The 24569-nt window shown below is 42.6% G+C and overlaps 1 protein-coding gene across 1 annotated transcript in view; it reads right to left on the reverse strand.

Moving 5' to 3' along the window:
- Positions 1-24569, reverse strand: part of PIWIL4 (piwi like RNA-mediated gene silencing 4) — a 138498-nt gene that overhangs the window by 38573 nt on the left and 75356 nt on the right. The window contains exons 12-14 of the mRNA XM_018556805.1: positions 22865-22976; positions 22469-22653; positions 12734-12806 (exon numbers count right to left, since the gene is read on the reverse strand). Coding sequence (XP_018412307.1) covers positions 12734-12806; positions 22469-22653; positions 22865-22976 — 370 coding nt within the window. The remainder of the gene's footprint in view (positions 1-12733; positions 12807-22468; positions 22654-22864; positions 22977-24569) is intronic.

The following is a 24569-nucleotide window of genomic DNA, read 5'->3' on the forward strand; positions in this document are numbered from 1 at the left end:
TTAACAAAATGTAATGCATGTCATGCAATTGGGACTCGTTGCCTTTATCATAATTATGCCATACATTCCCAATATCATGCAAAGGAAGCGGTCTTCATTCATCCACTTCAAAAGAGAACTCTCTTTCCTTGCGCCTGCACAATAAAAGAACGGCATTTAAAAACGACGCATTTTAAATCTTTGCCCACTGTTTGATACAAGTACAATAAACTCACGTAATCACTAGCTAGGAAAGCATTATATAATCCTTAATTTGTGTTTGACTTGATTAACTTTAATGAGGCAGGACTGAAGATACAGAAACTGGGAAAATGAGGTTTAATTGAGATTCACTGAATTGGCTATTAAGATTCAATAAAAAGCACAGATGATTTGACATCTAAAGCTATACTCCGGCTTAAACAAACTTTAATAAAAGAGGCTGTCAGCATACAGATAAAAAGGCTCTGCCAAAAAAAGCAGAAATGGTTTCTGGGTAAAAAGTCATTTTATACAAGGCAGGCTTGAAAGCAAATGCTACTGTATATGTAAAGCAGAAGTTAGCCATCATCCTCTTTTTTTCATCATATTATCTTTATTTTCCACTTTTTTACATTTTTAACTCTGCTTTATTCTGCTGGCCTTTCTATCTTTTTACTATTTTACAGCTGAACTCCGGACATACAGCTAATTACACAGCTCAAGTACATGGATATGGACTGTTATTCCTGTAAAAGGACATGTAATTCTGTTCAGCCCAGGTTGTGATCCAGGCATCCCTGCCAGCTACTCAGCCTCTTTACCTATGCAGTCAAAAAATAAAGTCCAACTTTAGGCTCTGGTAACCCCGCCCCCCCATCCCCCCGGGATTATTCAACCCAGAAGAGGTGTGGTGCCACATTGATGGATTCATGAGTCTGCAGGGAACTGCATCATAGATTAGGTAAGTACTGCAGACAGGGTAGCTTTTTTGTTTTCAAGAGCTGTCAGGTAATCCCTTTTAGGGTTAATTGATCAAACAGCAAATTGGGCTTTAAATCTTTCAGTAGCAAAGCCTATTTGGCTTTAAATTTACAGTGTAAAGCTGCCCATACACCTTGCAATAATTGGACGAATATTTTCAACCGATAGTCGAACCGTCGTACAATTTTTGTACGGCGGCCCCATCATGCACCGACCATCACACAGTTCAATTAGTGATCGATAGTAAAATCACCTGGCCGAATTTCGTTACGGCACACAGATTTTCATTTGCGCATGAGCAATGTTCATCGTGCGATTTTTGGCGTACGAAAATGCCACCAACCTTGCAAAAAAATCGTACGATTCGACAGAGGTTTTCTAACCTGCTGGAAAGTCAAAAGTCGCACGATTGTATAGTATTTGCGGTTGTACACTGCCCATCAACCTTGCGAATATCGGACGAAAAGGTGATTGCAAATGAAAATCGGCCAATATTAGTTAGGTGTATGGGCACCTTTAGACTGATAGTACTGTGGAAATAAAAAAAATGTGTTACATTTGTCCAGGGTTCAGCTTTAGAAGACTGCACCTTGCAACAGCCTCAGCAGCAGATGCAGGCATGACCAAAATCAGATAAAATGTACAGACAGAAACAAATAAATGATTCATATATTAAAGTCTGAGATATTAAATCTACACAAATATAAAAAGCTGCCCCCTGATCCAGCTATGAAGAAGCATTATAAGATGATTTGGCACTATAAGTTCCGGAAATCTGTCTTGATGATTTTCCATATTGCCCTGCAGCGGGAAAAATGAAGTAATTGGCCTGGCTATGCTGTCTGGCAAAGGTGCTTGGATTACATGACTTGAGGATAAAGAATTATGACTTTTATTTATGTGGATCCAGTACTATGGCTTACAAATATTAAGTCCAGACACAACCAGCAAGTGGTGTTTTTATAAAGAGGTTAACAATAGTGATGGGCTCGGGCGTGTTCGCAGCTCCGCGTGCCGAGCCCGCCAGGAAGCTGACAGCGCCAATCACAGGCACTGAGACATATCCCGATCTCTGCAGCTGCGGACCGGGATGTCTCAGTACCTGTGATTGGCGCTGCGCGCTGTCAGCTTCCTGGAGGGCTGGGCACGTTGAGCAGCGAACACGCCCGAGCCCATCCCTAGTTAACAACAGCAGTTCACAATCATCTCTCATGGCATGATGTACTTTAAAGTGAACCTGTCACCAGACCATTAATCTTAAAAATCTTATTTGCACATTGATCATATTTTCTGCGTGTTTTTACATGTAAAAGTCTCCCTTGTGTAAACATCCTAAAGCCCTGAGACTTGGATGTGATGTCAGTAGCCTCAGAGCGGTCACTTAAAAGACACTATAGCAGGGCTCAAAATTTCAAGTCCTGAGCTACTAGCCAGATATTCCCCTTCACTCCACCCTGCAGTTAGATTATGTAGACAGGCAAGGGTTGGGGGTAGCTGGGCCAGCAAAAACCTAATTAGACACTCCCAGGAAAGGGCTATGAAGTGCAAGGAGTAGGAGAGCGCTGTGCTAGGGAATTGACTCAAATTTTCTAGCAAGTTCAAAGGCACACTGCAAGTGAATACAAAATAATTTATGGAAATGAAAAAGATTTATGGAAAGGAAAACCACTGCAAGTAAGCATTTAAAATACCTGATTATTTTTTACATTGATGATCGCTTTAAGAATGGTAAATGGTTGGCACCTTCATTTAAGAGAAAGACTTATAAAAATGACTTTGCTCAGAAATAACTTCCCCTTTGTAAGAGGCAATTGCATGCAGTATTCAGGGCACGCTGATGACATGTATTCCAGTGGAGGAGAATACTAGATTCTGATTTAAGTATGCAGTTGACTTAAACAAGTCTTTTAGAATTATAAAGAGTTGAGAATCTGGCTCCCCAGGGCAACTCCTATCAACTGGATACAATCACAATTAGAGGGATCGTTCTAAGCAGAGAGAGCACCCTGCTCGTTTAATTGCTATAAGCAGCACTGAAAGTGTGTTACATGCTAGTCAGGAATTTTAATAAGGCTTTTTCAGAAGATCAGGCCCAGTACCATTGTGTCAATCAATACTGCGATTAAACGGATAAACCACTTTTGCATGGAAAAAACAAAAAAAACATATGCAGTGTGCTAGTAACATCTCTCAAGAGTATTATATGTGAGAAGGCAGGTCAGTAGCAAATGCCATTCTGATATTACTGGATTGTAGCTGTGGATTGCTTTTCTATTCATGTGGAGCAGTGTATCATATAAATGATACTAGTGTAACAGGAACACACAAGAGTCAGAAGGATTTCTATGCTTAGTGATGCTTGGGGTTTATTGCCTACCCGTGATAAGTCCCATCACTAACTTTAATAGTGTAGGCAAAAGGAAGGAAAGAGATACAGATACTAAATATCTACATTTACAGTCTCCATACGGTCAGGGTGCAGTATGAAGAGGGAATGAGAAAGTTGGAAGCTTCATTTCCAGCCCGTACAAAACATTTCCTTTAAGGACAGCCCCGGAAATACACTATATTACCAATAGTATTGGGGCGCCTGCCTTTACCCGCACATGAACTTTAATGGCATCCAAGTCTTAGTCCGTAGGGTTCAATATTGAGTTGGCCCACCCTAACAGCTTCAACTCTTCTGGGAAGGCGTCCACAAGGTTTAGGAGTGTGCCTATGGGGATGTTTGACCTTTCTTCCAGAAGCGCATTTGTTAGGTCAGCTACTGATGTTGGACGAGAAGGCCGGGCTCGCAGTCTCCGCTCTAATTCATCGCAAAGGTGTTCTATCGGGTTGAGGTCAGGACTCTGTGCAGGCAAGTCAAGTTCCTACATCCCCAAACTCGCTCATCATTGTCTTTATGGACCTTGCTTTGTGCACTGGTATGCCGTCATGTTGGAACAGGAAGAGGCCATCCACAAACTGCTCCCACAAAGTTGGGAGCATGAAATTTTCCAAAATGTCTTGGTAAGCTGAAGCCTTAAGAGTTCCCTTCACTCGAACTAAGGGGCCAAGCGCAACCCCTGAGAAACAACCCCACACCATAATCCCCCCCTCCACCAAACTTTACACTTGGCACAATGCAGTCAGGCAAGTACCGTTCTCCTGGCATCCGCCAAACCCAGACACGTCAATCGGATTGCCAGACAGAGAAGTCTGATTGGTCACTCCAGAGAACACGTCTCCACTTCTCTAGAGTCCAGTGGCGGCGTGCTTTACACCACTGCATCCGACGCTTTGCATTGCACTTGGTGATGTAAGGCTTGGATGCAGCTGCTCGGCCATGGAAACCCATTCCATGAAGCTCTCTACGCACTGTTGTTGTGCCAATCTGAAGGCCACACCAAGTTTGGAGGGCTGTAGCTATTTACTCCGCAGACAGTTGGTGACTTCTGCGCACTGTGCGCTTCAGCATGCGCTGACCCCGCTCTGTCATTTTACGTGGCCTACCACTTCGTGGCTGAATTGCTGTTGCTCCCAGTTGCTTCCACTCTGTTCTAATACCACTAACAGGTGACCACGTAAAATTTAATAGCAAGGACATTTCACGGAACACCTGAATCCAATGATTTGAAAGGGGTGTCCCAATACTTTTGGTAATAAAGTGTAGATTCAATGGTGCGAAATGTAAGACCTTGATCCAGATGCGCAGTGAGTGGTGCCTCCTCTCTCCGCTGGCAATGGGGCACAGTCCTAATCCTGCAGCATACTTGCCGGGAGCAGAGCAAAAACGTCTGCAACTACTTATTACTGACCATGCTGTCTAAAGCGCCCATCCCCCTAAAGATTATCTGCAGATTTTCTATGGTCAGATGGAAAAAGTGCAACAGATTCCTTTATCTACACTAAACTGTATGGATGGAGGAATCTTCCACTGGGCCAAGCTTCAGTATGTTGCTAGTCGGCCCCACTGGCTCTCAAAATACCTGAACAATCTGATTGGATGCAGGCATTGTTCAGGTATTTTGACAGCCAGCGGGGCCGACTAGTAAGATACTGAAGCTTGGCCCAGTGGGAGATTCCTCCGTCCACACAGTTTAGCGTAGATGGAGGAATTTGTTGCACTTTTTCCATCAGAAAATCTGCAGATAATCTATAGGTGTATGACCAGCTTTTGGCTGCATTCACACTAGCAGCTGCACTACAATGTACACAGGAGGGACACCAGTGATGTGGTACACAAGTTTCAATAAACTATTTCAGCGGAATCATAAACTTTTATCATGCGAGTTGCGCTTACTATGAATTTGTTTTTGTTATACAGAGATAACCTCCTGAAATGTAAACATTTTAGATACAGGCAGTCCCCGGGTTACGGACGTCCGACTTACGGACAATCCGTACTTACGAACAGGGTCCACAGTTCTCCTAAATGTACCAGCAGCCGCCGGTACATTTAGGAGAACTGTGGCTGCAGCAGCCTGTGTCCTTTCAAATCCCCACTGCTCTCCGCGCCTGTGTTGGCGGAGGCAGCGGGGACACAGACCGCTGCATACCGCCGATGCCCCATGTACCTCCGCTGATGTGCCGACTTCCTCTTCAGCCATTCCGTCGGCTTCCCCAGTCCGGACGATCCTCCGCTCTCCTGGTCCGGGCGCGGCTCCTCTGCCCCGCCTCCCTGCCTACTCTTCATTGCAGGCTGGGAGCCATGCCCAGCCTGCTATTGGATATTGTAAAATGCAATAGCCAATAGCAAGCTGGCTCTAGCACCCGCCCACTGCCTGCTGTCAATCAGCATGGGGGGACCTGATAAAGAACTTTCTGCTTCAGGCCCCTCCTCTGCTGATTGACAGCAGGCAGTGGGCAGATGCAATAGCCAGCCTGCTCTTAGCTATTATACAAAAAAAGTTTAAAAAAATTAAAAAATTTAATTAAAAAGACAAAAAATATAAAAAAAGTAAAGAAAAAGTTAAATAAATAAAAATTACAAATGCAAACAAATAATAAAACATAAAGTTTATAAAATAAAATTAAAAAAAAACTTTTTTTGCTGTGTCATTTTAAATAAAAAAATGTTTTAATTATATTATAATCTTCTGAACAACAGGAACAGAAAGCAAAAGAACCGTGACCCTTCCCTATGCTATCCAAAACTAAAAAATGTTTTTTTTTTGGCTGGAGTTACACTTAAAGAATTTACCTCTTCCGACTTGCATACACATTCAACTTATGTACAAACCTAAAGTCCCTATCTTGTATGTAACCCGGGGACTGCCTGTACTGTACATGTATCAAATGAAAAGCCAATCACTAAAATCTTATACAAGCTTTAACATGGAACATCAATTCAAAAGTCATTTGTAATATTTTCAAATCTTTCATTAAAATAATACCTGGTATTCCTGCCAAGAAGTTCCTCGCTCCTCACGTCCTGTTACACGGTGACAACATTTATTTCTATCTCCCTATTGTGCTTCGGGCTATCCTGTCACACCCGTTTCAGGTGGCTGAAGGTAACTAGGGATGTACCAATACCGGTTTTTCGGTATAGAGCACCGATATATTTTTTTCGGTACTTGCCCATACCGATTCCGGAAGTCCCATTAAGAAAGCCAGGCGGCGTGTAATGACTCACCACCTGGCTTCCTGATTGGCCGGAAAGCCGACTCCATGCTCCCTTGTTACCAAATGACGAAGGAGCATGGCGCCTGCTTACCGGCCAATCAGGAAGCCGGGCAGCATGTATTGACTTGCTGCCCGGCTCCCTGATACCGGGAGTTAAGGTATCGGGCTAGGCATCGGAGTAGTTGGGCGAGTACTCGGTATCGGCACCAATACTAGTATCGGTGCATCCCTATTTTTAAACACACATTATGCAGCCATGATAAATTGTTATCACCATCAGGAAACCCACACTGAGATATACCAGGCAACAATCCATGTGGGGCATGTACACAGGAAGGGGCTGCATGAAATCACAAACCTCTCCAACGCCCTTCTGACCTCATTATGACGTCAGATTTTCCCACCAAATATGAATAGAATGTTGTTACCTCTGCATCACCATATTCAAATAAGAGGCAATATGGACCGCCATATAATACAATAGTCACACTTCATCATTGGTAATTAGGTGTATGTTCGATTCACCAACAGCCGTGATCATCATAGTGACCGCTGAGCTGTCAGAAATCACATTACGTGCTGGTGCAGCCTCACGCACTCCAAGGTGTGGACTAGGCTGCGCTCACTCTAAAATGCAATAAAGAAGCATTATGTGAACAAGCTTTGGAGTGCCAGTGACTACTTTTGTCTTATGTTGGATTAACCAGCGGTGCCATCCAGTCACTGCAGCACCCAACAGTGAATCCTGGGTGAATCTAAGTCAGAATTGCCAAGGCTTGAAAAATTTTAGGGTGTCTCACTAATCAGTCAAAAATTTCACCAGTCAGCATGACCGGAATATAGCCTTGCAATTTATGTTAAAGATTTTTAGGAACACAGAGATTTTTTTGGAGGTATATAATCACCACTAGGGGGTTATTTATTTTTTCCTATATAATGAAAAAAGTAATAAAAACATTTATAAAACATTTATTCTTACCCATTTTGGTAAAATATAAAAGATGGGGTCACGTCGGGCAAATAGACACCAAACATGTCAAGCCTTAAAATTGCGCGCGCCCGCAAAATTGTGAAAAACGACCACACTGAAAATTGGCCATAGGCGAGGCTTTAAACGCTTTTACTGCTCATCAGTTTAGTGTTATCAGTGACTAATGGCCCTTAACTTATTGCTCTCACTACGACATTCGCGGTGATATGTAACATGTGTGGCACAATAGTCGTTTTCGCACGTAGGTGCACCCGACGCATATCTGCGTGTGTATGTGGGGGACTTAAAGAAGCATAAAAAAAAACCTAACATTTTTCTTTCATTTTTAATTACTTGTTTTTTTGTACACAATTTTATTGCCATCAGATAGGGGGATAAGAAGACCCCTATGGGATAGCCAATTTACATGACAGGTCCTTTTTATGGAGACATCAGGGGTCTCCAAGACCCCTAATGTCACCTAGGAACCCCAAGAGAAGCTGATGAAGCAGAGACCTGCTTCACCAGTTTCTCCCCAGCTGGAGAGTGACCGCAGAATGCGGAAGTGATGTAATATACATCACTTCCTGCATTCGGGGACGGAAAGGAGATCAAAGGGAGTCCGTGTACCTTGCTCCCTTTGATCTCCTGTCACAGAGCTGTGCCGGTCCCGTCCGCACCGGGCACAGCGGATCTCGGGACCGGCAGTGACAGCAGCTGCTAATACAAGCGATCGGGCGTCTCTGGAGACACCCGATCGGCCATGTAATTACGACAGCCGGCCGGGAAGCTACTCGTCCGGTTCTGCCGTCCTCTCGTCACAGACCCTTCCATACTGATTATGAGCCACAGTGAGGGACAGGGTGGTGATTGTGAGCAATAAAACACTGACAGGGGTTCCAGTACTGTTGGCTGGCATTCTACAAACTCGAGTACGCTGACCATAAAGCACTCATTCAAAGGCATGCCTGACAGATGCCTGAAAAAATGGCACAGCCGCAATGTTTACAGCGTGCAAATGTGACATGTCCCAAATCTGTCAGCTACTATTCTGGAAACCCACCTTGAAATGTATTCTACAGTTTGAAGATAATCGTATTTCCCAGGCAATTTATAATTTCCATTCTATGTTTTTACAGCCACAAAAAATTTTAGTGACAATTTTCTATTCATTTCTACATTTGGAAATATTATTACTACAAATAGTTTATTAACAAGATGATTAAAAAGAAGTTGTCTTTCTGGACACACAGGTTCTCATTTTCACTTTACATTGTTTGTATATTTAAAGCCTTGGTTCTCAACTGGTGGGTCGCGACCCCATTTTCAGTGGGTCGCCTCATGCCTTCCACTTTTCTAGGTGAGATGCTCTTCAGCCTCCCCCTAGCGCAGCACTGTCCATTCTCTCACCAAGCAGCTATTCAAAATAGGCTGCCCAGGGTCGAGCGTCAGCTTGAGGTGGGATGGGGCTATGGTCGTGATAGAGCTCCATTCATCCATCCATCCATGCATTACTTACATTTTTTGGAGTGTGTGGGAGAATGTGTATGTGGTTGTGCATGTATGTCAGTGTTTTTGAGGACCCATTTACACTAGTACAGTGCATTAATCATATAGTACCGTGCGATTAACGGTGCACAATCGCATCTACCATGCATTGTGATGCGGGAGGTGTGTTGCGTTGCTATTCATTTGAATGGTACCACAAACGCACACTCCCACCCACAGTCTGTACGCCTGCACTAGAACGCGTGGCACCCTAATGCTGTGCGTTCCATTGCAGTGTGACTTGGGTCGCGACTTATTGACCAAAGAAAAATATGGGTCCTGAGGTTATACAGGTTGAGAACCACTGATTTAAAGGATATAGTCCGTACTTTTTTGTTTTGCAAAATATTAAAGCAAAACTCAAGTAACAAATAAAAAAGCTAAAAAAAAATAGCTCGATAAAACAAACAAAAAAAAACAGCTAATGGTGTAATATTCACTTTCATTCTGGAGCTCTCTCCTTAGTACTTTTTTCCTCCACAAGATTCCCTCAGTCTGATGAGCCGCATCATTCAACCCACTTCCTTTGAGCCCAGGTAGTCCTGGATCCATCCCAGCCTGTGACTAAACTGTAAAAAGTGAAGCAGCACAGTGATGAGTTCATCTCTCTGTCACTTTGCTTTTTCCTCCTATCAGCATCCTTCTTGTCAGCACGTGAACTAACTTGTTCCTTCTGCTTATTCTGCCTCCCACACGCTAGCTCTTCTTTACGGGGTCTGCAAGAGGCTGACACCACATCAAATTCAGGTATTTACACTGCTTGCATTTATAAAATAAATAAAAGGCAAAAACAAATTCCCCTTGCAGCAGGGCTACCCTCCCTTCCCTCCAAAGGGGTAAGGGGGGTTGCATGTGGAGATAGGCTTTAGTGAAGTATTATTGATTACAAAGTTGAATTAATGTATGTCTTTTTTTATCTTGGGAGTTCAGCTGTAACACTTTCTGGACCAGTGGTCCTGGTCTGCTGAGTCTCGATTTCTGCTGCAACAGAATTTGGCAAAAAGAACATGAAAGCATCCATCCTGCCTTATATCAATGGTTCAGGCTGGTGGTGTGGGGATAAATTCTTGGCACAGTTTGGACCCTTTAGTTCCTATTGAGCATCATTTTAATGTCCCAGTCTACCTGAGTATTGTTGCACTTTTAGGCCCCGTTCACATTGAGCGATTTATCGCGCTGTAATTTCCGCGATATCGTGGCTATTTACCGCGCGATATCGCTCTTCAATGCTTTGCAATAGGGCAAAGGGTCCTGATGTCGCGGGTCGCTACAGCAGGACCCTTTTTGGAGCATCCGAGGGACACTGCTCCTCTGTTTGTTGACTTTCAGCGCTTTAGGTCTTCCTCTCCTGGCCATGTCTGCCTCCCTGCTGGGTGTGCGGTCAGCAGAGCGAGCATTGCAGAGCTGGATGTAAATAGGGGAATTCTACCTCCAAGCTCTGCAAAGGGGAAGGGGGACAATGAATACGTGTACTTCGTTTTAAAGAGCACTTATCCTTTAAAATGAATGTCCAGCCAAAACATTTTTTTTTGTTTTGGATAGATTTGGAAAAGATAAGAATCGCTGTCATGTTATTACTGATACCTGAGGCTCCCTTAGAGAGTTGTCCTCTCAGTTACCATCACAGTGACAATGGTTTACCACATAGGATGTTAGGGAACATGTGCAATCGGGACACATCAATAAAATCTGACAGGTTTTGCTGGACATGCACTTTAACAGCTTATATTTTCTAAGATTAATGTATTTATTTTTTACAGTTTGTACATCACTTTAACAAATGTAGCCTGCCGGGCTCTCCTGTTAAAAAGCCTCTTTCTACTGACCAATGCCATCTTGATTTTGGGTCACTATGCCACCAGAGTAGTCTCTAAGTCTAAGGCTGGGTTCACACCTAGGCGTATTTTTTTACAGCGATTCGCGGTTAAAAAAACGCGCGACAAACCCGCGTTTCTGAGGGCTACTTGGCTGTATCCCAATGGAAACGCCCAACAAAAACGGCCCAAAGAAGTACATGTACTTGTTTGAGCGTAGGCCGTTTTGTAGGGCGTTTCAGACGGGTGGAAATACGGAAAGGTGTGAACCATACCCATAGAAAACAATGGGATTTTCATGTTTGTACGTTTTGTAGAGCGTTCATAGAGCCTTGAACGCGCGTCAAAACGTAAAGGTGTGAACAGGGCCTAAGAGATATGAGAAGCCAAAGAAAAGCCCAACGGCCCAAAAAACAAATATCAGTTTTGGAAGGAGTTGACTATTAGCTTATGAATGTCTCCGAATATAAAACGTACCATTTGAAGATCCCGGTTCACGTTTTGTTGCAGAGCACGTATAAAAGAAATTGAACTGCCTTCCACTGGTATTCTAAAAGGCAAAACAAAGTCATAAGAACATATTGATTCTCATATCATAACTCCACAGGACTAATGATTCCAGGCGGCCCGAGACCTTACCCCTTATTCACAATTCAAACCAACAATACATCTAAGTACCAATGGGGTTTTTGAGAGGCGTCAGACAAAAAATATACAATTTATTGCACATATTAAATTAAAATCCATCAACTACATTTAAAAACATTGTTACAAAAACAATTCCCTCAGTTCTGCCTCATGTTGCCACATCATTCATAATATAAATGAATTGTAGCTTTCGCAATACATACTTAATTTAGGTAGGATGTCGTCCATTTTTGTATGCAGTATTCATTTGTATTTTTTGTGTTCTTTATTACACTGTGGCAATTCTATGTTAACCTCCAACACGTTTCACTGATGCGCTGCCTCAGGGAATATGAGGAAAGAACTGAAACACTTGAAGACCAATGTGAATCCATTTCCGAGACATGCGGAACAAAGTCCCTCACCTCCCAGATCAGATGCGGTGGGACCACAGTGATATATGGAGCAAAGTGTTATTTCTCGATTTATGCCAAATCCAATGCGGCGATCGCTATCATTCATTATATTGTGTTCCTATCTGTCCACATTTCAGATCAGATGGTGACAGCTTCCCCTCATGCTTTCCATGTGTCATCCACTCAATGTGTAGCCGCCCGTTTACTACGGCTCTCTTTGGTACTTAGAAGTATTGTTGGTTTGAAATAAGAACATATACAACACTGATTAACATGTATAAAAAGCCAAGGACAAAATGTAATATATAAAAAATTCACAGTCCTTAGATGTAGTAGCTGCATTTTCTAATATTTTTCCTTTATTTTCACCTGGGGATCCTGCCACTAAGACACTTCCTGTCCTAGGGTGACAATGCGTACTCACTTTACTGTATTTATAGAGAAACATGTTGTGTTAAATATAAACATGTTGTGTTGACTATAAAACACCTCTCCCCATACCATAAGCGGAGGTTTTCTGTAGTCCACAGGCAGAGCTGGGAACAATGGAAACTAGTTACAGTGCAGAAGAGACAGTGAGCACAGGAGTTTATTAGATCAACCATACCCATAGAAAACAATGGGATTTTCATGTTTGTACGTTTTGTAGAGCGTTCATAGAGCCTTGAACGCGCGTCAAAACGTAAAGGTGTGAACAGGGCCTAAGAGATATGAGAAGCCAAAGAAAAGCCCAACGGCCCAAAAAACAAATATCAGTTTTGGAAGGAGTTGACTATTAGCTTATGAATGTCTCCGAATATAAAACGTACCATTTGAAGATCCCGGTTCACGTTTTGTTGCAGAGCACGTATAAAAGAAATTGAACTGCCTTCCACTGGTATTCTAAAAGGCAAAACAAAGTCATAAGAACATATTGATTCTCATATCATAACTCCACAGGACTAATGATTCCAGGCGGCCCGAGACCTTACCCCTTATTCACAATTCAAACCAACAATACATCTAAGTACCAATGGGGTTTTTGAGAGGCGTCAGACAAAAAATATACAATTTATTGCACATATTAAATTAAAATCCATCAACTACATTTAAAAACATTGTTACAAAAACAATTCCCTCAGTTCTGCCTCATGTTGCCACATCATTCATAATATAAATGAATTGTAGCTTTCGCAATACATACTTAATTTAGGTAGGATGTCGTCCATTTTTGTATGCAGTATTCATTTGTATTTTTTGTGTTCTTTATTACACTGTGGCAATTCTATGTTAACCTCCAACACGTTTCACTGATGCGCTGCCTCAGGGAATATGAGGAAAGAACTGAAACACTTGAAGACCAATGTGAATCCATTTCCGAGACATGCGGAACAAAGTCCCTCACCTCCCAGATCAGATGCGGTGGGACCACAGTGATATATGGAGCAAAGTGTTATTTCTCGATTTATGCCAAATCCAATGCGGCGATCGCTATCATTCATTATATTGTGTTCCTATCTGTCCACATTTCAGATCAGATGGTGACAGCTTCCCCTCATGCTTTCCATGTGTCATCCACTCAATGTGTAGCCGCCCGTGTACTACGGCTCTCTTTGGTACTTAGAAGTATTGTTGGTTTGAAATAAGAACATATACAACACTGATTAACATGTATAAAAAGCCAAGGACAAAATGTAATATATAAAAAATTCACAGTCCTTAGATGTAGTAGCTGCATTTTCTAATATTTTTCCTTTATTTTCACCTGGGGATCCTGCCACTAAGACACTTCCTGTCCTAGGGTGACAATGCGTACTCACTTTACTGTATTTATAGAGAAACATGTTGTGTTAAATATAAACATGTTGTGTTGACTATAAAACACCTCTCCCCATACCATAAGCGGAGGTTTTCTGTAGTCCACAGGCAGAGCTGGGAACAATGGAAACTAGTTACAGTGCAGAAGAGACAGTGAGCACAGGAGTTTATTAGATCACAAGATTTCCGACATGGTCAACAGACATTTTTTGCATTTATCGAACAAATATATCAAAACACCTTTAACTTTATATGTAACAGACCAAATGGGAGATAAAAGAGAAGTTTATTGATTGGGTTCCCATACACTTTCAAGTTTGTTGCCACTGAAGTCCACCAGAGGGAGCCTTCCACCAGTGACAACTGAGCTTGTTGGGTAATTCCCAATCATAAGCTGGCCAGAATCTCTTTGCATTTTGGCTAATTTCTAATGAATCAGCAGAAAGCAGCGCGACAAAAGTCGATTTATTTCAACGCTACCTCAAGCAAGAAAGTCCCGGGGCCTCAACACTACTTTGTCTCTATGCAAGAACAAAAAGGGTTCTATGCAAGATAACGCTGCCAGTTCAGATAAGCTCCTCGTAGAGTGCTCTCACCCACCTAGCGGTTCAGGGCAGAGAGATGAATGCCTCTAATGGGTTCAAATAGTGGTTTCTGATGCACCGGGAGAGCCAGATCCCATGGAGCAACTGGGCAACAGAGAGGGAAGGGAGCTTTTACAAGGGTCGTAAACAAAGAGTAAGAGTCAACGGTTTCTGAAACAGAATGGAAAGAGCGCTGACTTGGCATTTAATGGTGCTGACAGCCAAATCCTGATCCAGACCCATCAGGGAGAAAAGGATTCATTCCATGGAAAAGCTCCTGGAGTGAAAGCCTCTGCTCTAAAGCATCCACTCTTTCTCTAGGAGAATCTTGAACCTGAATACAAATCTGTCTAGTTTGTTGTTGAACCTGGAGGCAAGAAGGGTCATGTCTGGTGTCCCCCATTTGTTACACAGGTCCTGTAGCACTCTAGATGTAGGGACCACTCTCCTGGGCCCAGACACGGTCAGCTGAGGAAATTTTGCCTGCCAACTGTCTACACCTGGAATGTACGTGGCTGGAACGTGCAGTTCTGCCCAGGACAGGAGCAACACTAAATCTCTTGCTGCAGCAAGACTTTTGGTTCCTCTCTGATGGTTGATGTGCACCACAGCCATGGCACTATCCAACTGAATCCGAATCAGATGGTTCTCCAACAGGTTGGTCTGATGTTGAAGGTTGTGTTGCAGATATCTGGTATGAAATTGGGCAAAGGTAACTGCCTCGAAGGAGGCGACCATCAGCCGTAAGGTCCTCATGCAGAAGAGGAGAGCTGGCCGGCTTTTGGATTGAAGTGTTGAACCTGAAACTAGAGAACCTGAAGCTTCTCACAGGGAGGGAACATACTGATCTGAGATGTGCTGAGAAGCAATTGATAATACGAAATCACCTGCACTCCATACAGCGTACAGACCTTGTTGAAAGGTTGGTGCTTGAAGTGACAAAACTGATGGCGCCGTGTCAGATACAGTCCATAATAGAAGTCACCAGAAATGAGTCAGTTCAAGAGATGATTTTGAAGGTTCAGGATCCACCTGAACCTCTGTAGGAGGTTGTACACCACAACAGGGATGCAAATAGAACACAACAGAACTAACACTCGGGCAAGCAACTTGGTGAAAACCCAAGGTGCAGAGAAGCTGAAGGGCAGTGCCATGCCACGGTCTCCCTGGTGGAGGAACGAAATGGCAGATCTGGTAGTTTTAATCCAAAAACTTTTGAACCCAAATAAAACTTTCAGGGCCTTGAACTGAGGCATTTATACCTTGATTAAGAAGATCCATGAAGGCCTGATGGAGATCCGATAATCTGTGCAAAATGAGGAAGGAACGTGAAACAACAGCAACAAAACTGGAGTTTGCAGCCCTGGAACATCACTTGCCGCATCCAAACATCTGCAAAGGTCAACAAATGTCCTCCGACTCTGGAAATACACCTTCATGTGGAAAAATGCTCGTCAAAGGATTTGACAGACTTGGAGTGCTAGCCTTTCCTAGTGGATGAGAAGCCACTTTGCGGGGCTTTGATGCTGAAGTAAGGGAATTGGAGAGATGGAAAGGCTGCTTCTTGAAAGGCAGCGAGACAGAGGACTTTGCACCCTGCTTTTTAGGCTTCTTCCATTAGGAAAGACGGGTGCTCTTGCCCCCAGTAGCAGCCTTGATCATTCCATGAAGAGCCTGTTCAAAGTAGCCTAAAGTTGGTGAATTATAATATATCTCATGTGAAAGAGCTCTCTGTATGCTCCTTACCAAGCAATCATATTTTCACTTTCATTCTTTAGTCTCCAATGGAAGAATGAAAAAATAATTTGGTTGCTACTGCCTCTCAACACACTTGTTATGAGGATGAATACATGGACTGCCATTGCTGGCATCCTTTTGAAAACCTGCTTGCTTGACAGTCAAAACTCCAGAACTGCATTTATTCTAATCAACTAGTATTTTCAGAAGGAGATCAGCAATAAAAGTTGGCACATTTCTCCGATATGATTTCATTTGAAATTAAACGTAAAATATAACATAAAATATGTGTGCAGGCCTGTGAGCTAAACTCATTGAAAATTGTGATAACAAAAAAATTCCTAACACAGAAAGGGGAAAAGCTAAATGCAGCACAATCTGTGGAAGTAAATAAAAGTAATGGACAATGCCTGAGAACCAGGAGGTCAAAATATGTGTGCGTGTGAGTGTGTATATATATATATATATATTAGGGCTGGTAATGATTAAAATTTTCCTGTTCGATTAATCGAAATTTTTAAAAATCGATTAATTTCGATTAATTATAGCGCACATACAGATCCAACTACATTGGCCTATACACATAAAGCACAGCAATGAAGTAATAAAATGAACTAGTATCACACTAATCCAGCACGTTATTAATCTCACGTGCCCCACTCAATATGGCCGCCGCTTTAGTGGGGCAACTCAGAATAATAACGTGCTGGATTAGTGTGATCCTAGTTCATTTTATTACTTAATTAATTGCTGTGCTGTATGTGTATAGGTCAATGCCAGGGATCCCAACCTGAAATAAGCAATTTCAGGGAGGTGTCCCTCTGTTTCATGGAGGTGCCCTCTCCCCTCCATCTGCGGATGGAGGGTTAGGGGGGGCTGGGAGAGAGCAGCCCCCTGAAATTATGGCAGATCGCACAGGAAGCAATAGCTTCTTTGCTATCTGCAGATTTTTTTTTTTTAGTATTCTGCCAGTTGCAGTTGTCAGAATAAAAATAAAAAAAGGCATAAGAATGCATAGCTAGATTCCTATTGGCTATTTCACTTTGCAATAGCCTATAGCAAACTAGCTATTGCACCTGCCCCCTACTGCTTTCAATCACCAGAAGAGGACCTGATAGAAAAAAAATCAGGTCCCCCTCTGCTGATTGACAGCAGCAGTGGGCGGGTGCATTAGCTAGTTTGCTGTTGGCTATTGCAAAGTGCAATAGCCAATAGGAATCTAGCTATGCAATCGTATGCCTTTTTCTTTTCTGACTGACGGTCAGGCCGCGGCTCCCGATGTCAGAAAAGAAAAAAACGATTGCAGGGAAAGGTTTAATCTGCTCGATTGAGCAGATTAAACCTTTCCGGTAAAAAAAGAGAGCATATTAAACCACTCTCCTTCGGGGGCGGCCGGGAGAGAGGCTGTGTACTCCATCGGGTAACGAAGGAAAGGGGGAGGAGTCCAGTGACGTCACGGACATCGATGTCACCGGACTCCACCCCGTTCCCTTAGTTAGCCGACAGAGCCACTTGTGGAAGGGGGGAGGAGTCCGGTGACGTCGCGGACATCGACGGAAGACCCGGAAGCCGGCGGAGAGATGAGTATGACTTTGATCGATCAAAAAAATTAACGATTAATCGAAGGATTAATCGTTAATTTCCTTAGCCCTAATATATATATAATACTATATTGCCAAAAGTATTGGGATGCCTGCCTTCCTTTAGACAAATATGAACTTTAGTGGCATCCCAGTCCTAGTCCGTAGGGTTCAATATTGAGTTGGCCCACCCTTTGCAGCTATAACAGCTTCAACTCTTCTGGGAAGGTAGCCACAAGGTTTAGGAGTGTGTCTATGGGAATGTTTGACCATTCTTCCAGAAGCGCATTTGTGAGGTCAGGTACTGATGTTGACAGTAGAAAGGAATCATGGCACACTCACAAGTCAGCATGTAAAAAAAACTTGTCTCACCACTAAGGTTAATAACAGAGGTTTGGATACACGTCTTCTGCAGAAAATGTGAAAGCCGCACAGCCGCGCCAAGGCACCTCTTATAGTGCGGTCCTAACTCTAAACTATGAGAGTCTCCATCTTGGAGCACATGGGGGCAGAAGATTTCAAATTGGGTGCAGGTTTGTCAGGAGGAAGCCCGACCTCCCAATTTGAAATCTTACTGGTGAGACAAGTTTTTTTTACATGCTGACTTGTGAGTGTGCCATGATACCTTTCTACTGTTTAAAGCCCATTTCGTGTGCACCTTACTGTATAGTTGGTGACAAATTGTTGAGTGCGTTTGTCATTTGTTTTGCTTGAGGTACTGATGTTGGACGAGAAGGCCTGGCTAGCAGTCTCCCAAAGGTGACTAAAGAGAATGACCCATTCTTTCACAAATGTTTGGCAGGTGTGAAACAATGCTGTGAGAATGCTTTCAAAAATATATATATTTGTATTGTTTATTTTTATTAATTTACAAATTGCAAAAGTGAGTGAACAAAAGAAAAATGTACTACCCTTTTGGCTTCAAACCACCATCAGTTCTAAAGGTGCCCATACACCTTACAATTATCTGCAGATTTTCTGTGGTCAGATGGAAAAAGTGCAACAGATTGGCCCAGGTGGAGATTACTCCGTCCACACAGTTAAGTGTAGATGGAGGAATCTGTTGCACTGATACTCTGACCACAGAAAATCTGCAGATAAATTGTAAGGTGTATGGCCAGCTTTACACTTGCACAAGTCAGGGATTTTGTATGATTAGAGTCAGGTGTATGATTAACCAATTATACCAATCAGGTGCTAATGATCATTAATTTCATATGTAGGTTCAAACAGTCATTAACTGAAACAGCTATGTAAGAGGCTTAAGGCCCCATTCATATTGAGCGATTTGTGCAGCGATATCGCTCATATTTCCACGCGATATCGCTCTATGTAGCTTCTCCAATCCATTTCAATGGAGCTGTTCACATCCTGTCGCTCAATATCGCTATTTTTCTCCTGATTGCATACAGCCCAATAGGAAAAAGTTGCGCGGTGTCACGCGACAAGTCGCTCAATATCGCTCATATGAAATCACGCGGAAAATCACGCAATTTTCATGTCGCTCAGTGTGAATGGGGCCTAAAACTGGGTGAGAAACAGCCAAACTCTGCTACTAAGGTGAGGATGTGGAAGACAATTTCATGTAACAGGTCATACACTATGGCAAGACTGAGCATGTCAACAAGACACAAAGGGGGGGGGGATTTATCAAGGGAGTTGCTCCACTTTTCTATCCTATTACTTTAAAGTGACAAATTTTCCACGTTATTTGCGCCTTATTTATCAATGCAGTCTGAGCCTTGATAATAAATGTCATTTTTCCTTAGACATATAGGGGGGGAATTTATCATAGCAATTGCGAGTGTTTGAACTTGCACAGAATACATTTGCACCAGATTTATGATGCTTGTGTAATGTTGTTCATAAATGAGATTTAATAGACTCCAGGAAATAAGACTTCTAACTTCAGGCAAAAAGCTTAACTGTCTCTTCTTGAAGAAGTGGTCATGGGGACTTCTTAAATTGTGATTGTTTTCTTAGGTGATGTTCCAGTTTCATACAGCCGCAAGACAAGTGCAGATGAAAACAGGTGCAAAAAACATGCAGATGAAAAAAGTAGAGCAAGCTCTTGTCAAAACACGTGCCAAAAACATGTGCAGTTGGAAAAGTAATGCAAGCTCAGGTGAAAACAGGGGCACGTGTTAAAAGACAGATTTGCACATTAAAAAAACGATCCAAGAGGCTAAAACTGTCATAATTGCTTTGAGAAATTCCCCCCAAGGTATTTATACTGCACCAGCAGGGTCTCTCCTAGGCAAAGTTTTCAAAGCAGACTGGGGTTTCAAGATTTGCTGTTCAAGCTCTTTTGAAGAAGCACAAAGAAACGGGCAATGTTGAGGACTGTAGACGCAGTGGTCCACCAAGGAAACTTAATGCAGCAGATGAAAGACACATCATGCTTACTTCCCTTCAACATCGGAAGATATCCATCAGTGCCATCAGCACAGAACTGGCAGAAACAACCAGTGGGACCCAGGAAAACCCATCTACTGTCCGGAGAAGTCTGGCCAGAAGTGGTCTTCATGGAAGAATTTGACCAAAAAAGCCATACCTCCAAAGTGGAAACAAGGCTAAGCGACTCAACTTTGCACGAAAACATAGGAACTGGGGCAGCAGGTGCTCTGGACTGATGAGTCAAAATGTTAAATATTTGGATGTAGCAGGAGGCAGTTTGTTCTATGAAGGGATGGAGAGCGGTACAATAACGAGTGCCTGCAGGCAACAATGAAGCATGGTGGAGGTTCCTTTCAAGTCTGGGGCTGCATTTCTGCAAATGGAATTGGAGATTTGGTCAGGATCAATGGTGTCCTCAATGCTGAGAAATACAAGCAGATACTTATCCATCATGCCATACCATGCCATGATTGGCCCCAAATTTGTTCTGCAGGTGGACAAAGATGCCAAACATACAGCCAATGTCATTAAGAACTATCTTCAGCATAACAGTTAGTTCTCCAAGATGTTTGGAACAACCTACCTGCCGAGTTCCTTCAAAAACTGTGTACAAGTGTACCCATAAAAAGGCAAAGGATGGTCACACCAAATATTGATTCGATTTGGATTTCTCTTTTGTTCATTTACTTTCCAATTTGTTAATTGATAACAAGTCAGAACCTCTTCCAAGTATTTACTGCTGTTTGTGTCCACACTAGAGAAAATCCCCTTCACTTCTCATAGACCCATCACGAATAAGGAATTTCTCAATTAAGAAAAATAATGTGATTTCCCCTCACTTTGTGTTTCAATTACAGTTTTGCAGTGGGGCTACTCCGCCACTGCAAGGGTTAGCCGCTCGTTTGTGTCTAGGGAGGAAAATACAAAAGTTATACTCACCCGAGGATATACCCGAGGACTGAGGATATTTTCCTCCCTAGAACCACTTGCTCTTAGGCCGGTCCTTCCAGCTTCACTCCCCAACCGCTGCCGCGGTCTAAGGATCCTCAAGCCATCACGTTCTATACCCTGTGTGAGGACGCTGAGGGTCATACCATTGCCGCAGACAGGCTGGAGGGAGTTCTGTCGCTGCCAGCTAGCTCTGAGGATTGGGTCAGTATAACTTTGTTATTTTTCTCTCTAGACCAAATTGACCAGTCAACCCTTGCAGTGCAGGGGTAGCTCCACTGCAAGGGTTAATAAACTTTTTGTCCAGAATTCTGCTTTAAAATTTTGAATTTCCAGTAATTCTTTAGAAAGCATGTGTGGCCCTCTACAATAGGGGGACAGACAGCAATATAACCTATTAATGCAACAGTTCTAATCCCCCCCACAACTTAATTCAAATCTAAAGAAAAAATGTTTTGTTTGCTGTTCCACTTTAAAATGTAATTTTTTTTATTATTTGCATAAAAGAGGTTAAACGGTTCTGTGCTGCTGCATCAGCTCCTTCCCAAAACGCACCATGCTACCTTTAAAAAGAAGAATATGCAAACAAGTGATACATATGCAAACAACTAATACCATTAATCCCCGATGTTTCAGTTTATTTCTTCACATGAAAAGACTAGAGAGGAAACACAGCAACAGATGCAAGAAACATCATAAGATCTTCCCAAGTGACTGAGGATTTAACTTGCAGCCTTTGTCTAATAGCTAAGCCTATGAGTCAGTAAGGATCTGTGCGGATGGGACAATGTGCTGCACCGATACCTTTCCTACACAGGGACTGCTAAATACTCAGGCTGTCTGCGCAGAGATTTGCCAACAAAGAAAAACTAATAAGGGGGAATAAGATATCACAGAACCACTGAAGTTGAAAACAGAGCAAACAACAATAATATGCAATTGAATGGAATGAAGGGGCACTGCTGACTTTGGAGGAGCAGCTTATACCAGAGTTAAAGCAGTCAGGGCATACAGTATGTGACCGGGGGAATGCCAAGTACACCAAAGCTATGTGGAGGATTAAAAGGTACATAAAGGCATATTTTGGTTCCTGCTCCTCATCAATGTTGTCCGTTTATTTTATATATTCAAAAAAGTTGATAATATTAAGGAAGGAAATATATATGAATACAGTGATATACACACACTGGAATTTTGGGTTCTGGCAAGAGTTCCACTATTACTGCCAATGTAAAAAGGAAAGTTCTTGCTATCAGACCTTTCCCAAGCTTAACTGAGGTTAGACAAATGAAATGGCGCTTATAAAATAGGACCAATAAACTGGAACTGTGCTGAGACTAGTGCTGCCGGGCCGCTCTCTGTGATGCTATAGACAGCACCTCTTTCCCTGTCCATGGACATCTTCCTTTGGTGGACAGCACTGCACCATTTAGATGGCACTAAAGTTAAGAACCTTTTTCATGTTTGTAATCTATTTTGTATACAGAAAATAAATCCTCACATTTTGGGGTGTTCGATATCAAAGCCCATTCCACTGCCAGCCTTCTGCAAGTTGTAGAGCAGCTTCTCAACTACGTCTTCATTGCGACGGCTGAAAAGCAGCAGCCAGCTGTTCAGGGGTTTTGCGGCGATTATTCTTGAATCCCGAGTATCACGGCCCCAGTCAGCAGCTGACATAGGTTGACACTAACAGAGGAAAAAAAATATATGTCTTACACAGTATTTGTACCTACATGGTAAAGAAATCCAATGGTTTAAATACAACATCTGCCTCAAATATAGCTTTAAAGTGGTATATCATTCTATTTATGAAAAAACTGCACAACACAATCTCTGTTACTAAATTCAATTATAAGATGTATATAAGATGTATGCCACCATTACAGAGGGTACTTACTATATTGTCTCTCATACAAATTCTCTCTGGGGGCATCAGACGACCGGTAAGGGATATTTGCTTATCCAATCGCATTCCCCACTTTGTCAGTTCGGAACTCGCTGCTGAACATCTGCGGAAAGCATAAATCAGCCAATGAATAATGCAAGCTTTCTCTAGCTTGGTTTCCTTTCTGGCAGCACCAAGGTATAGGAAGGTGTCATGAAACTGGACCTTCAAATGTCATTAAAAATAAATACTGTCCCACTGCTAAGTGCATCAACCATACTTTTTAAATGACGAGACAAACAGTAAACAAATAAATAAAAAACAGTATAATAAATCTGGTAAACCTATTAACCTTCAAATCTTTTAATTGGATTGTTAAATGAAAACTATAATGGCTTTGTGCCAGTTTTATTTCATTTCTCAAGTCATATGTTTTTTAATTGTCTTTTATCAGTTTTTTGCTAATGATTTAAAAAACAGGATTTTTGTACTCAACGTAAAATCTATTTCTCTGCATTCATTGAAGGACACAGCCATCAGAATATCTTGACCATTAGGTTATATCGCCGCCTACAGAAGTAGGACACTTGAAATACAAATTTTTAAAAACTCACAAAGCCAACCCAGGGGCAGCTCCTCACTGGAGGCCAAACCCCTTGTCTGCAACAACCTACTAAATTAGTAGCAAGCACTACACAGAACCAAGACAAACACCATGCACTCACAACAGGGCGGTGCTGTCCTTCAATGAACGCAGAAAAAAGGATTTTATGGGGAGTACAAAAATCTTATTTTCTCTTCCGCTCATTGAAGGATATTACCATCAAAACATCTTGACCATTGGGACGTCCCAAAGCAATGTCAAATACAGGGAAGGCCTAAACAGAATAAACAAGAAACAGAACTGGAAGTACCCATCTGGACTCTCAAAGTGCAGTCTGCAAAACCTCCACGCAGTGCCCTGGTGAAATGAGGAGTAACAGGGAAAGGAGGTTCCTGACCCTTTGTCACGGTCTGGGAACTGAGGGCACAGTGGATGCTAGTTCCAGGACTTACAGGGCGATCTGGGTCAATGGTCCCAGGAACTGAAGGGCCATTTGAGTCACTGGACACAGGGAGCGTGGGGACAGGATGACTGCACATATAACGTGGTTGTGCTAAAGGTGCAGAATCTGGGGATGGCCTGGTCATCTCCAGAGCCCCTGATTGTGGGGATGCTGCGCTGCATCCCCACAATCAGGGGGGATGCAGCGCAGCCTTCTAACACTCCAGTGCAGACATAGCTAACAAAGTCACAAGGGAGTAAGAACACAGAACAGCACTGGAACACGGGACTCAGTGACAGGTAGATGGAAAGTAGGAAACCAGGATGTGCAGATTGCAGAACAGACACAAAAAAATAGGAATCCATAGAATGCACTAGAACACAGGTAAGGATCTACAGCACTGAAAGCAGGAAAACACAGAGGGTCAATTCACAGAGGACGCAGGAGGAATAGATATTGCAGGATAGCGCATACACAGAGGTCCAGAAAACACATGGAGAAACAAATAACTAAATGTACAAGAACACAGGTGGGTGACATACTGTGCTGAAGAGCGGAATGGGTACTGCAGACTGGTGTAGGTAAATAGGGAAAAGCAAACACATGAAAGCAAGGGTGTATGAACGTAAGCCAGAGCAGGGGTAAGAGCAGTAAGGACAAACAAACAGCAC

This window comes from Nanorana parkeri, unplaced genomic scaffold (assembly GCF_000935625.1).
Source record: "Nanorana parkeri isolate BGI_ZX_2015 unplaced genomic scaffold, ASM93562v1 scaffold254, whole genome shotgun sequence".
NCBI lineage: Eukaryota > Metazoa > Chordata > Amphibia > Anura > Dicroglossidae > Nanorana > Nanorana parkeri.